General features: G+C 46.5%; 1 protein-coding gene across 5 annotated transcripts in view; it reads left to right on the top strand.

Annotated features, from left to right (window-relative positions):
• LOC309357773 (uncharacterized protein) overlaps nt 1-14,108 on the top strand; it is a 70,574-nt gene that overhangs the window by 11,264 nt on the left and 45,202 nt on the right. For 3 of the 5 annotated variants that reach the window (XM_081890184.1, XM_081890183.1, XM_081890182.1), the window contains exons 7-12: nt 2,112-2,340; nt 3,814-3,937; nt 5,056-5,224; nt 6,214-6,392; nt 10,247-10,390; nt 11,713-11,874. In XM_081890184.1, coding sequence (XP_081746310.1) covers nt 2,112-2,340; nt 3,814-3,937; nt 5,056-5,224; nt 6,214-6,392; nt 10,247-10,390; nt 11,713-11,874 — 1,007 coding nt within the window. Of the gene's footprint in view, nt 1-2,111; nt 2,341-3,813; nt 3,938-5,055; nt 5,225-6,213; nt 6,393-10,246; nt 10,391-11,712; nt 11,875-14,108 lie in introns of those variants that run through there. The other 2 variants (XM_081890186.1, XM_081890185.1) reach the window with 2 other exon arrangements.

The raw sequence follows: 14,108 nt of genomic DNA, 5'->3' as shown, positions 1-14,108 counted from the left end.
TGTGAAAACAAGGGCCAGATCAGGTGAGATGATGGAGATCTGCGATTTGATCTCCTTTTTAAAAAAATGTAGGTGGGGAACAGCCACCACCAGTGACTTGGGCTATATAGCAGGGGGAAAGATTTGGTTTGGGACCACAGCATTGGGGCGTTAACCCTTTCTCCACTGGTGCTATTTTCCTGATGAAAATTCCCCCTCCAGCTCTGGGGTCCCCATCCAAATCGGGGGCGGGGGTAGGTCACTAGTGCTTTCCCCACAAAATGTAGAGGAATGGGAGAGCCGGGCATTATGGGTCCCTATCATTTTTAGTAGTTTGGTCATTGTACACACGTTACATGTGTTAACTTCAAAACCATTAGGTGTACACACCTAAAAACTCTGAATGAGTGAGTCATCTCCAAATCGGATATCATTGATTAATTCACACAACATCTGCTGTGTGTGTGCGTTTGTTTGTCTTCCCTTCCACTGAAAGAAAGACGCTAGATCCGCTTTGAAGGGTTTGTTCCCCCCCCCCTTTACAGAAACATAAGAAACATAAAAAGCTCTCCACTTCAAAGGCACCCACAAGTGTTTGCTTTCATAGCACTAAGAGCTAATAGAGGTTATTCCCCTCCTCCCTTCAGCTGATACAGAGTGTCTTCATCTTTTATCCATTCAGACTAAAAGCAATTCGGTACACTGGTGCACCCACCCAAGCGCGCTGTAAGCGAGGCTTAATTTACTGTGGCGTATGTGTCACTTTCCAAAATAATGCCACTCTGCCAGCTTGTTTTCAGCATAGTCCCATGAGCCTTTTTAGCTCCACGGCGCTGGAGTATTTTAAATATTTTGAATTGGAAGCCGGATAGTTCAGTTGTGAAGTATGCACAAGTTGTATTAAAAACTGGGAGAAAGCGGCTGAGCAGGGTGGCTGGGTTGGTGGGAGAACAGGTAACAAATAAGCACCTAAGAAAACAGAAAGCTCTCCAAAGTCTCTTGCATTGGAAAAATAATTTCAACATCCTAATGGAATGCCTGCAATTCAGAGAGCCACTTCTGATGTGCTAGCAGCCAGTGGGCATTTTGACTTTCTTCTTCCCTCTCTTGACGTGCCTTCTCTCCAACATGTTCCAAACCACTTTTGATACTTCATGCAGTTTCAGAAGTGGTTTGCTGTGTGGTATCATGCGGCTGCTCTGACTCGGTTCTTTAGATCCTGGCTGACACACAGATATACGGGTATACAGCTATCAGAGCAAAACATAAGAACATAAGCAGAGCCTGGCTGCTGGATCAAGCCAAGGGTACTCTCCCTACTTGTGATTCCCAGCAACTGGTTCCCACACAGCCCCCAACACTGGAGGCGTTACATAGAGTCATGTGACACATTAAAGAACAGAGTCATGTGACACTTTAAAGACGGACGCATTTTTAGAATCCTGGACTCGCGACAAAATTTAGTCCATCATTTGTATGTGCGATCTTGGTGGATCCAAATAAATAAGGCTCTTGGGTCCTTATTGGCATGCATTGATTTCCAGACATGTTTAAACTGTAGGTCCAAAATCAATGCCTTTTTTTTGTTCAGTTTATCTCTTTGGTTTTGTGTTTATTATTTATTTATAGCAGTTGTAACCCTGCTCTTCAGCCAAAAGCAGTCTTGGAGCGACTTGCATACCAGCCAAACAAGACAGTCCCTACAGTCAATAGAGGGATAGATACACAAGGGAGAAGGGACAGGGAGAGGGAAGTGGAAAACCAGAACCAAAACTCAGGCACCATTTTGTAAACTGTTTGTTTCTATAATGACCAGCTGGCCCAGATCAGGGGCAGGAGGTGTCTGACGGAGCTGAATGGAATGTGTCCTGATGTAGACCTGATGGAATGTGTCCTATGGCTTCCCATCTCTCCCACGGAGGCAGCCTGATGGAATAGCTGCCCCTGGGTGACAGCTGAGAGGAGGGGAGGCCTGGTGGGGCAGGCCTACCACAGTAGAGCAGATCTCTGCCTCCCGCTCCCCGACTTGCTGGAGTGGCTGCTCCCAAATGATGAGCTGGGGTGGAAGGTTTCCTTTCCTTTCCTTGACTGCTTAGGAGTCACTTTTTAAAAATTACGTCTGTTCTTTTCAGACTTGCAGTTGCATATCAGACCTGAGCTACACCCCCCTGTTCTTAGCTGCCCAGAGAGCGATTTATTAGGCGATTTGCTCTGTGCCATAGTCTCTCGAGGTTCCGAGAACATGTCAGCGGCGTGTGAAAGTCTTAGTGGGAAACTGCTTCCAAGGACACTCCGGCAGTTCATTTGGATTGATAAACTCCTGAGAGCCAGCTCTGGAAGCCCGCAAACCAAAGAACTCATGTAAGTATCTCTGGGAGTGCAGCTGAAGAGGGGGAAGACAAGTTCCTGACCGCTCCCCTCCCTATGTTGATGAAGCAGGGACCGTAATTCAGCAGCGGAGCACGTGCTTAGCGTGTAGAATGCCCCAGACACAATCCTCACCAAAGGAGCCTGGGTATTAGGCTAGGAAAGACGTCTGTGTCCCGGAATGGCTCCTGGCTGCAAACGCTCTCAGCAGGGGCTGTGAGGAGAACCATCCATGGCGGTGACCAAACCTGTGAGACAAGGCTTGTCACAGCAGTAGAGTCGGCCATTGCTGGTGCTGGTTCTGTGAAGGCATAGATGTCTTCTGGTCTGATGCAAGATCCCATGGGGGGGGGGAGCAGGAAGTCTGGATGAATTCTGCAGGACCATGGACAGCTCTGAGTGACCAACTTGCTCCAACAGAGACAGGCAGCAGGCTTAGGCCTTTTGTGCCTCTACCTCCCCAGACTGCCTCTTCCAGTCTCCACAGCCTTGAGAGAGTGTCATCTTAAAGAGCCAATCCTCTAGCCTGAAGGTGGGCACCCTTTCTTTCCACAGCCTTCCTCCTGGTGCTCTGTTGCCTCTGTCAGACTGGTGATGTGCAAGGGGAAGCGCCTAGTTCTTTATGTTCAGGGTAAGGTGTCCATGAGGGCCCAGACTCTCGCCCTACAAGCCCTAGTGGTCAGGGAGGTTCCTCTGGGAGTTGGAAGAATCATAGAGTTGGAAGGGACATCGAGGGTCATTTAGTACAACCCCCTCCAACGCAGGAATCTCAGCTAAAGTTTCTGTCAGGTGTGCGTGCAGGAGCCAGGCCCTGTGACCAATAGGACTTTGCAGGACTGGGACCTTCCTAAGTTAGTTCTGAAGAGGCAAGTCACAGCCCCACAGGAGAGGCCAATTGGTAACTCACAGCACCTGGTGGCAAGAGCTGGGAAGGGTTATAAGGTCAGCATTTCCCTTCGGGTCTTTGCCACAGCAACACATTTCCTGCCTTGCTGCATTTGGCTTCTTGCTTCCTGATCCTTGAACCTCGGCTTCTTGATCCTCGGACCCTTGGCTTCTTGACTCCCGGCTCTATGACCCTTGGACTCTTGGCTTCCTGACTCCTGGCTTCTGGACCCCCGTTCCTCCTCCCACCCCGCCATCTTGATCCAGGGCCTGACGTCCCCTGCCGGGACTTTGATTGCCACTGACAGTTTCCATGACAGATGGCCACCCAACCTCTTCAACTTAAAGGCCTCCAAGGAAGAAGCGCCCACAACCTCCTGAGGGAGTCCATTCCACTGTCAAACAGCTCTAACTGTCAGAAAGTTCTTCCTGTTGGTAGGGTTGAATAATCTGTCTTGAAGATTTGGTCATTGCTTCTGCTTTCTGGCACTTTGAACTCCGCTTCTGGCTCCTTTCAATTAAAAAAAAATTAGTCCTGAGACCTATTTTTAAAAGCCCTCAAAACTATAAAATCCATCCTAGGGCTACTGAGAGAGATGCCAGGGAGGACTTTGGGCAAACTGTAGCATGGCGGATGGCGGAACTGAATCTCCGAAGTGCCACACGGTCACCTCTTTCAGGTCTTATTGAAAATGCAGTTGTTGAGGTGAGTTGAAGGACCCCGACAGTTACAGGCAGGCACTTCCTAATATTTCAAAAAACGTCGGGTTGTGGTGAGGAGGAAGAGGGTACGGAGCAGCAACCCAGTTCCCTCAACTTCCATGACTCAATGGGAAGCTGTGGGGTGGGGGTGGGAGGAAGCAGACAGAGAGAGATGCAGGCAGAATAAAAAGGCTGGAATGGACTTGCAGTTTCTGCCTACACCTGTCTCTGGAAGTAGAAGTGTTTCCAGCAGTAGCCCGACCTGGTGCTACTATTCGTATATAGAGCTCATAATGGCTTGGGACCAGTTTACCTGCAAGATCACCATACCCCATATGTGCCCATTTAACTACTTCAGTCTGTTGATATCAGGGTGCCATTATATTCATTCTGTACTTGTTAAGAAGTCAGTCTTTTAGTGTTGCAGGACACTCACTTTGGAACCCCCTGCCTATCAGACAGCCATCTTCTCCATTGTCCTTTTGATGCCTGCTTAAGGCATTTTTTGTTTAGGCAAAGCCTATCCAGACATGTAGAATGTTGGTATGGTTTTTTTTTAATCTGGTTGTCATTTACTGTTGATTTTAAATATTATTTTTTGGAATGTTTCAAGTAACTGTTTTAAACTGTTTATACTTTTATTCTTTTTTGCTTTGATGCTTTTTTTTTAATTGGCAAGTGGCATATAAATTTTGTAAAGTAAATACCTTGACATTCTGGGGATAACTAATTGATTTAAAAACACTGAAAAACCACACACACACACACACACACACACACACACATATATGTTGTGTACATCCTGGCATAAATGAACCTAGCATCTTCTGCATATGAAATCTGTGCTCTGCCATGGAGTTGCTGTCGTTATTATTAATATATTTACTCAAGGTGGCTTACGTATAAAGCAACAACTGCTAAAATCATAGTTATGGCCCCTTAGTTCCTGCTATGGGCTTATTTAGAAGGACTGTGTTACAACACCAAGCACACTTTCAGCTGTTAAAACTGAAGTTCTGTCCTATATTAACTTGAGTATTTTCACTCCCATGCTGTTCTCACTGCTACATGCCAAAAATACAGCATTTCTCCCCCTGCCACCCACCTAATTTCTTCCAACAGAAATATAGAAGCGTTCCCTGCATGCGTCCTTTTGCTACAAACGAGCAGGTGATTTTGGAGACCAGCAAAAGCTTAAACGTCTTGTATGTTTTCAACGGCACCTATGACCCCTACCTCATCTACTGGCTTTTCCCTCTGCAAATGGCATTTAAGCAAACAGCGCCAAGAGGTAAATCATTTACTGCCCAAAATGACTGCAGGATTTCTGTTGTTCCTCCATGTGCAGGTGTTATGCCTTCATCTGTTGGTAGGTCAATTGGGTGATTTGAAGTGTTACATTATTAAATTTATATCCCACTCTTCCTCCCAAGGAAGTCCAGGGTGGCAAACAACAAGAGATAAAATTTTAAACAAAAAAATCTTAAATACAATTGTGATGCAGATGCAGACTTGGAAAGATCCCCAAAAGGCCTGTTGAAAGAGGAAGGTCTTCAGTAGGCGCCAGAAGGACAACAGGGATGTTGCCTGTCTGATATTCAAGGGGATTCAAGTAGATCAGGGAGGATCCCAAAAGTTTAGCAATGGCAACAACAACATGAATGTCCTCTAAAATTATAGTCCTGAAATGAAGAAAGCCATGGCGTTGGAATCTGGGAGGTTGAGTATTTCTGGGGTAGGTTTTCGTATGGAAGGATTGTGATCTCAGTTCAGTTTTGGTACTCAGAACTATTTCCTGGGCTTGGAAGTATTTAATTCTATTTTAATATTTTTAGCACCTAGGTGAGGCTGACATCGAATGGCTAGGTAATACAAGAATTACAGAAACCTGCTAGACCAGGAATTGGGGAATATTTTTCCTGTTGGCAGGTGGGGGGGTAGAGTTGGTGGTAGTTGGGACACAAGCCAGAAGTGGGAGCGCTTTTCCTTTTCTCCCTCTTTGTGCCACCCCTTTTTCATACATTTTGACACCCATTCTCTGTCTCTGTCTGTCTCTCTCTCTCTCTCTCCCTGCCAACCCCCTTTTCACATTCTCTTTTCTGACACTACCTTTCTCTGTCTCGCTCATCTCTTTCGGCCACCCCTTTTCTCTATCTGCCACAGCCTTTTCGCTCCCACCCAACTTGGTGATTGAAATGAGCTACCATGTAGGCGGGGTGGGGGGGGAAAGTATCTTATAATATATAAAGATTGACATGATTGCTTTGATTTTAATTGTAGCAGAACACCCCTATGAATTAGCCATGTACCTGCATTCTCTACACCAAAACCTATTTCCAACTTGGGGGGAACTCTTTGTAACAGCGGAGTCAGTGATGAGCCTTCTGGAGAGAGAAGATGCTGAATTCTTTGCTCACCTTCATCGCGCTTTCAAAAAGAATGTCACAGTTGACCCTAAGGTATCTATTTATTTATTTAAGATATTTATTTGCTGCCCTTCATCAAAAGATTCCAGAGCAATGTACAATAGCATGAATAAAATTAGATAAAAATACAGTTTTGAAGTAAGGCTTGCCGATCGGAAGGTCGGCGGTTCAAATCCCCGCAACAGAATGAGCTCCTGTTGCTTGGTCCCTGCTCCTGCCAACCTAGCACTTCAAAAGCACATCAAAGTGCAAGTAGATAAATAGGTACTGCTCCGGCGGGAAGGTAAACGGCGTTTCCGTGCACTGCTCTGGTTCACCAGAAGTGGCTTAGTCATGCTGGCCACATGACCCAGAAAAACTGTCTGTGGACAAATGCTGGCTCCCTCGGCCAGTAAAGTGAAATGAGTGCTGCAACCCCAGAGTCGTCCGCCACTGGACTTAACTGTCAGGGGTTCTTTACCTTTCCCCCCCCCCCCTACAGTTTTGAACCGACATGTAAATAGAACAAAACACGACGAGACAAAAAATGTAAAAAAGCTCTTCCCTTGGCATTTAAAAGCTTGTAATGTCAGTGCCAATCATGCCTTTTCAAAGAGGGCAACCCATTCTTCTGTTTGATAGAACATCCCTTGCAGGCATTTGGCTCTGTTGTTGGTTGGGGATTCTCAAGAGTCCTGCTGGTGGTAGAAACAGGGAGTACAGTGGTACCTTGGGTTACATGCGCTTCAGGTTACATACACCTCAGGTTACAGACTCCGCTAACCCAGAAATATTGCTTCAGGTTAAGAACTTTGCTTCAGGATGAGAACAGAAATTGTGCTCTGGCAGCGCGGCGGCAGCAGGAGGCCCCATTAGCTAAAGTGGTGCTTCAGGTTAAGAACAGTTTCAGGTTAAGTACGGACCTCCAGAATGAATTAAGTACTTAACCCGAGGTATCACTGTACAGGAATGAAGCACTCTCTCTTGTGTCTCTTTGACCTCAGCCCTACCCCCCGACATCCTTTCTATTGATAATTTGTGCTCATGATGTTATCAGGGTGGCTATATGTAATCCTGCTTTCAATGTGATTTTCACCTGCATAAGTTTTGAGGTGAACATACTGCTCCATTTCCAATCAGTGCATGCATTTTATCAGTAGTAGTAGTAGTAATAATAATAATAATAATTTTTTATTCATACCCCGCCCTCCCCAGCCAAGGCCGGGCTCAGAGCGGCTTACAAGCAATAATAAAAACAAATAAGTAGTAGCATTACTGTTGTAGCATTACAGCATTACTGTAGTTTACTTGCCCTTCGGCCTGAGATCTCATGGCTGGTTATGATTAAAGCACAATATAAAAAAAAAAACCCAGTTTAAAACAACTTACAATCACAGAAATAAGGTTGGCCCTAAAATATACATTTCAAGTGTCAAAAGTCAAGGGTAATTGCAATGGAAATTTATGTTACTTTTTTGCGGTTTATGGATGTTTTTGATATTATTGATTTGTTTACTTTTGGTTACTTAAACGAATATTAATAAAAAGATTTTTTATAAAAAAGTCAAGGGTAAAGAGGTGCAGAAATCCTGCTGGGTTGGGGTATTTTTACCGCAAATGTTCTGCGGTGGTGGGCTGGCTTGGCCCACTCCTGTTGCTCTATAGTTCAAAAGTCCATCCCCTGATGCAATAATGCAGTAGCATTGAGGAAGCATTGCAAAACAGCAAATAAAGCAGAATAATGTGTGGACAATCCAGTATAAATCCACCACTAATGCAGAATATACCTATAAAAGAACACCGTCAGCCTAGAGGAGCTCCCATACGGCCCCTACTCTTTGGGGTGCTTTGTCCTAAGTGCGAATGGAACCACCGTAAGGTAGTTGGCCATTTGCTGGTGGTGGGAGCCACCTCTGCCATTGGCCTTTGGTGATCATGTTGGGACCTACCCATGTTGGGAGGGCTGCTGCAGTGCACCTGTTCTCCCGTCAGTCTTGTTAATTAGAGGGCATAGAGCAGGGATCAGCAACCTTTTTCATCTGCTGGCCGGTCCACTATCCCTCAGACCATGTGGTGGGCTGGACTATATTTTGGGGGGTGGGATGAATGAATTCTTTATTGGCAAAACCTATTTGGTGTTTCACAACTTTCTGACTAGTTGCAGGACCTTAGCCAGACCTATCAGAGTAAACGCAGAATCCACGGAAGCAATAGGCAACTTGGCTGCAGACAGGAAGCATGAACTAGGAACTTGTAGTTAGGTGTTTATTATATACAGTGGACTATTTACAGGAACAGAACACGGATTTTATGCTAGCACTCTCTGACACGACTCACAACTCCTACACTGACACACTGAACCACGAACTCTAAACTACCAGTTAGTAGGCCATTAATTATCAGTCCCTTGAGAGAGCTTGACCAGTCAGGGAGCTGTCTCCATGCCTCTGTTATCACCAGGCAGACTTACTCCTTCAGATTGCCTTCTGGCTGTCTGCCAAACCTTAATTGACTCTGTGTGAGTAGCTGCACGTACACAGTTTCCCAACATTCTTATGCCCCACAGATAACCCAGAGATGAATTTTAAATAAAAGGACACATTCTACTCATGTAAAAACACACTGATTCCCAGACCGTCCGTGGGCTGGATTGAGAAGGTGATTGGGCCGCATCTGGGCCACGGGCCTTAGGTTGCCTACCCCTGGCATAGAAGTTGGTGTGGGGGGATGCAGCAGCAGGAGCAACGGATTTGTCTGCTGCTGTGCCTGCACCACACCAGCCTTCCTGCTGCCTTGCCCTTCTCCCTCCTGGTAAGCACAGTGCTTCCAGAGGCAAGTGTTGGCAGGCTGGTTGATACCAGTCTTCCCTTTGTACAGTAGGCTACATTCCAGGCATTCAAAAGCCGTCGTCGTCGTCATCATCATTATTTTATTTGTATGCCACCTTTCCACAGTTAAAAACAATGCTCAAGTCGGCTTACAGCATGACAAGATTTCCATAATTACAAAAGTCATAAACAATAAATAAACCACATCAAAAAAATACACTACCAAATGGAAAACAATTTCCACATAAATCAAAAGATTACAGCATAAATATCACAGTTTAAAATGACATGGGACGCAGGTGGCGCTGTGGGTTAAACCACAGAGCCTAGGACTTGCCAATCAGAAGGTTGGCGGTTCGAATCCCCGCGATAGGGTGAGCTCCCGTTGCTCAGTCCCTGCCCTGCTCCTGCTAACCCAGCAGGAGCACGTCAAAGTGCAAGTAGATAAATAAGTACCGCTCTGGTGGGAAGGTAAACGGCGTTTCCGTGCACTGCTCTAGTTTGCCAGAAGCGGCTTAGTCATGCTGGCCACATGACCCGGAAGCTCTACTCCGGCTCCCTCTGCCAATAAAGCGAGATGAGCGCCGCAACCCCCGGGTCGGTCACGACTGGACCTAATGGTCAGGGGTCCCTTAAAATGACATAGCTAAAAAATAACAGCAATTAAAAAAACACACAACCAAAAACGGAGCCCTCTTTGCTCAGCAGCAGCGGCAGCAGCAGTCCTTTAATGGAGCCTGTCAGGCCCCGGCCTAGGCCAGGTGGTGAGTGGCAGGACTGGGGCCCCCAGGCACTCAGCAGGGGAGACCTGGGCCCATCAGGTAAGAAAGGGGTTGGGTATCACAGTTCAAGGACACATCCTACTGAAGAAGAACAAAAGAAAGAACAGGCCCAGTGTGGTCTAAGAAGGGCCAGACAGGGAATCCCGGAGGGCCTTAGGTTCTCCATTCCTATATTATGCCTCAGATTCAACAGGCAAATTGGAATGGAAAGTTCTCCATGCTTGTAGGAAGTGAAGAATGGGGAGGACCTGTTATTATTCCACCACAAATGCTATGGTTCCTCCCCCCCTTTTTTTAGGATTTCCTGGTGGATTTGATACTTCAGGAAAGAGGGAGAGCTCAAGGGATCTGCACGTTTGAAAATGGATTCCAATCAAGACAAAACGGGACCAAAGAAATACTGGCAAGCCCAGTGGTTTTCCTTAGGAAGTGGATGGGAGAGGTAAAAACGAAGAAGCCAGCAAATCCTTTTTTGGTAGAGTGGTGAGCTTGTCAAATAAAATGTTTGCCTTTACAACTGAAAGCTTTACTGAGGTGATCAGAATATGTCGCAGAATCCTGTTAGCCACCAGATTTTAGACCCCGTGGAGGAGATTTCTCATGAAGTTGTGTAATGTTTCTGGAGTGTGTCTGCAGCACCAGCTTGCAGCCACAAGGGGGCTGTCCTGCAGCTACAGTGTGGCTACAGCTACAGCCACACTGCTGTGTCCAATGTGTGCTCTGGCTCAGTGGATTCCAAATTCCCCTTCTTCAGCTAGTGTTATGGGAGAAGAGGGGAGAAACTCCTTCCCACCTTGACCAGCTTGTCAAGGAGCCCCTAGCTACAGAAAGGACAGATTCTATGGCAGCGATTTCCATTGTGCTTACAGAAAGTGGCTATTGTGTCGTGAAAAATGAAATAAATCATTAAAGGCTCCTGTGAGGCTCCTCCACCAGAGGGAGGCTGCTCGCTGTGTCTCTGCATGATTCACTGCTCTGGCAAGGTAAGATGTTCAAGCTGGAGCCTCACAGGGGCAGGGTTCAAATGTTGCTTCAGCACCAGACTGTGCCTTAAATAGAACCGCAGCTCAGTTTGGGTGGCTCTCTCTACCTGCAGTGAGATAAGCCTCTCTTGTTAAAGCCTAGCTTGTCTCAGCAGCTGTTGACTCATGCTAGTGGCCACTGCTGAGGAACGGCTAATCCTGCTACCTCTCAGCATTTTGTGTCATTGGATCAGCGAGTCACTCCTCATACACAAACACAGAAGAAATTACCCAGCTGCAGAGGGGTCTTCCCAGTGCATCTCTGCGTGATTCATTCCTCTAGCCTCCCCTCCTTCCAATTTGCCTTTGTTAGGTGCAGGTAACTGTGCCCTGACTTTGCATCAGTTGTGATTGGATCACAGGACAGCAGAATTACTTGCCTTTTGAAGAAGCTGCCTGTTGTGTCTCTGTAAGAATCACCGCTCTGGTTCCCAATCAGCTTCCGCTGGAATTATGTGATTCCATCCTATCTTAACATCATATGCAACTTGGAGCGTTAATGTCCATCTTGCTCTTGCAGAGAAGCAGGGGAGTTAATTGCCTTTGGAGTGGAGAATGACTTACGCAGAGTGGGATTGCCTCCTGTTCGGATGGGTCATTCTTGTGCTCACACATTCTGAAAAGAAACCTCTTTTGCAATGCCCTCCTCCAATGTAGCTTTAGAAAGAAAATGGTGCCTTAGCTATCACGCATTGGGGAGACACTGGTACCAACTTAAAACTGGCTTTCCTGTTTCGCATAGGGGTTTGTCGGTGTTCTGAACTTGCCTGCTGTCTTGTTGATCTGGGACCAGTTATTCATGAAAGACTGGAGCCTCGATGTGATGCAGAATTTCTGTGTCTCCATCCTTCTGTTATTAAAGGAGTCGTTCATGGCAGCTGATGACTACCCAGCAGTTCGACAAGTGTGTATTAGCTTGCTTTCTATTTGGGGGCTGCAGTTGGATTGGAGAGGGAGGGAAAGAATCTGGAATTTTGATTTCTTGCTCATATTCTTCCTCTTACTGGTTCACTTCTCCCTGCCCTCCCCTTCCTTTCTTCTCTCTATACATTGCAATAATAAAAAAACAAAAGCACAGCCAATGGACCATTTGGTCCAGCCTCCTGCTCTCACAGTGGCCCCCCAGATGCCCGTGGGAAACCCAGAAACAGGATCTGAGTGCAAGACCACTGCCCTCTCTTGAGACTTCCAGCAACTGATATTCAGAAGCATCACGGCCTTCAGCCACGGAGGAAGAACATAGCCATCATGGCCCGTAGCCACTGATAGGTGCTGCATGGAGAAGTAGTCTCTTTTATCCATGTGCCACAACCTCAAGCATCAGCCAGGACTCGGGTCTGACACAGAGGCGGTGCACCATCCAGGCAGGTCTTTGGAGCAGAAGTCTTGTGCTCAGGTCCTACTTGCACTTGGGGCTTCTGGTTGGCCCCTGTGAGTACAAGGATGCTGGACTAGATGGGCCACAAGCTCTTCCTGTGTTATTAAGCTACAGAGGTGCTGAGAACAGGCCCCCAAATTGGGAGCCCTTGGAGACAGAGACCTCAAACTAGGATGCCATAAGGCAGCAACACTTCATGAGCCAGATTTTTAATGGGACCGCCTCTCCTGGTCTGCCCCGCAGAGGACCTTAAGGTCCATGAATAACCATAGTTTAGAGGTCCCCGGGCCCTAAGGAAGTCAGACTATCCTCCACCAGGGCCGGGGCCTTTTCGGTGATGGCTCCGACCTGGTGGAATGCTCTGTCCCATGAGACTAGGGCCCTTCAGGATTTAACCTCTTTCCATCGGGCCGGTAAAGCAGAGCTATTCTGCCTGGCCTTTAATCTGAATTCAGCCCAATCTTTTATTTCCTTTCTCTTCCGTCCCCCTCCCCTTTTATGAAGATTACCCGCTCTGAGAACCCACAGCTAATTCTCCTCTGGCTTCCTCACTGGCCCAAGTAGGACTAATTCAGCCAGCTAGCCCTGGGGATTATCTAATGCTTATTTCTCCTAAATTGATTTATGAATTTTATTGTTATTCATGTTTTTATACTGTATTTTATGCTGCTTTTACAAGCAATTGTTTTAAATTTGTTGTTAGCCACCCTGAGCCCGGTTTTTGAACTGGGAAGGGCGGGGTATAAATAAAAAATTATTATTATTATACCTCCAAAGAGCTACCCCCTCTACACCAGGGGTCTTGGGCTCCCCGGTGCCTGCTCCTCATTGCTGGCAATGCACAAAGTGGAAATGGATGGGGAGGCAAGGGGGTGCTAAGTTCTGGGCCAGAGACACTTCCTCAAGGAGAGTGGAGCTTAAGAGGGGTAGTCTGGCTCAAAGGAGACAAAAGGTCTTCCTTGGAGCCAGTTGCCAACTTGGAGCTGTCTGAGGTCCTGAAGGCTCCAGTGCGATTCGGCTGGATCTGCCAGCCTCATGGGCTCCTGCTGGAGTTACAGCCCTGGGGAAGGGCTGTCACCCATAGAATCATAGAACTGTAGAGTTGGAAGGGACCAAGGCAATCATTTGGCCAACTTCCTGCAATGCACAAATGTTTCATCCAATGTGGGGCTTGAACCCAGGACTCCAAGATTTAAGTGTCTCATGCTTTACCGACTGAGTTGCCGCTCAATGGCAGATCATATGCTTTGCATGCAGAAGGTTACAAGTTCAATCCCCGACATCTCCAGGCAGGGCTGGCTGAAACCCCCGAAAACTGCTGCCTGTTCTAGGTGAACCCAATGGTCTGACTTATTATAAGGCAGTTTCCTATGTTTCTGTGTTGTTCCTGTGTCAGATGAGGATTTGGGAGACCTGGGTTCAAATCACAGTTTGGACTGGAAGCTCACTGGATAGCCTTGGGCCAGTCTCTCTCCCTTGCCTCTCTCTCTCTTTCTGGCTAACTTACCTTCACACAGAGCATTTGTGGATAAAATGAGGTTTATTTCATTTCATTTCATTTTTAATTTAAGCAACTGCCTTTTTATACACAAAGCAGTTTAGAATCCATAGAAATGACAAAATATACAACAAGTATCACACCTATTATAACAATCCGATCCAGTGATGATAATGTCATCATGAGCTTGATAGCATCATTTATGTTAAAAAGAATAAGAAATAAACCTATTAGGAAATAAACCCATAGACAAAAACAATTC

Source organism: Podarcis melisellensis, assembly GCF_964234715.1.
Source record: "Podarcis melisellensis genome assembly, chromosome: 15".
NCBI classification, from domain to species: Eukaryota; Metazoa; Chordata; class Lepidosauria; order Squamata; family Lacertidae; genus Podarcis; species Podarcis melisellensis.
The sequence above is the reverse complement of the archived record's forward strand: the minus strand, read 5'-3'. Positions and strand labels throughout refer to the sequence as shown.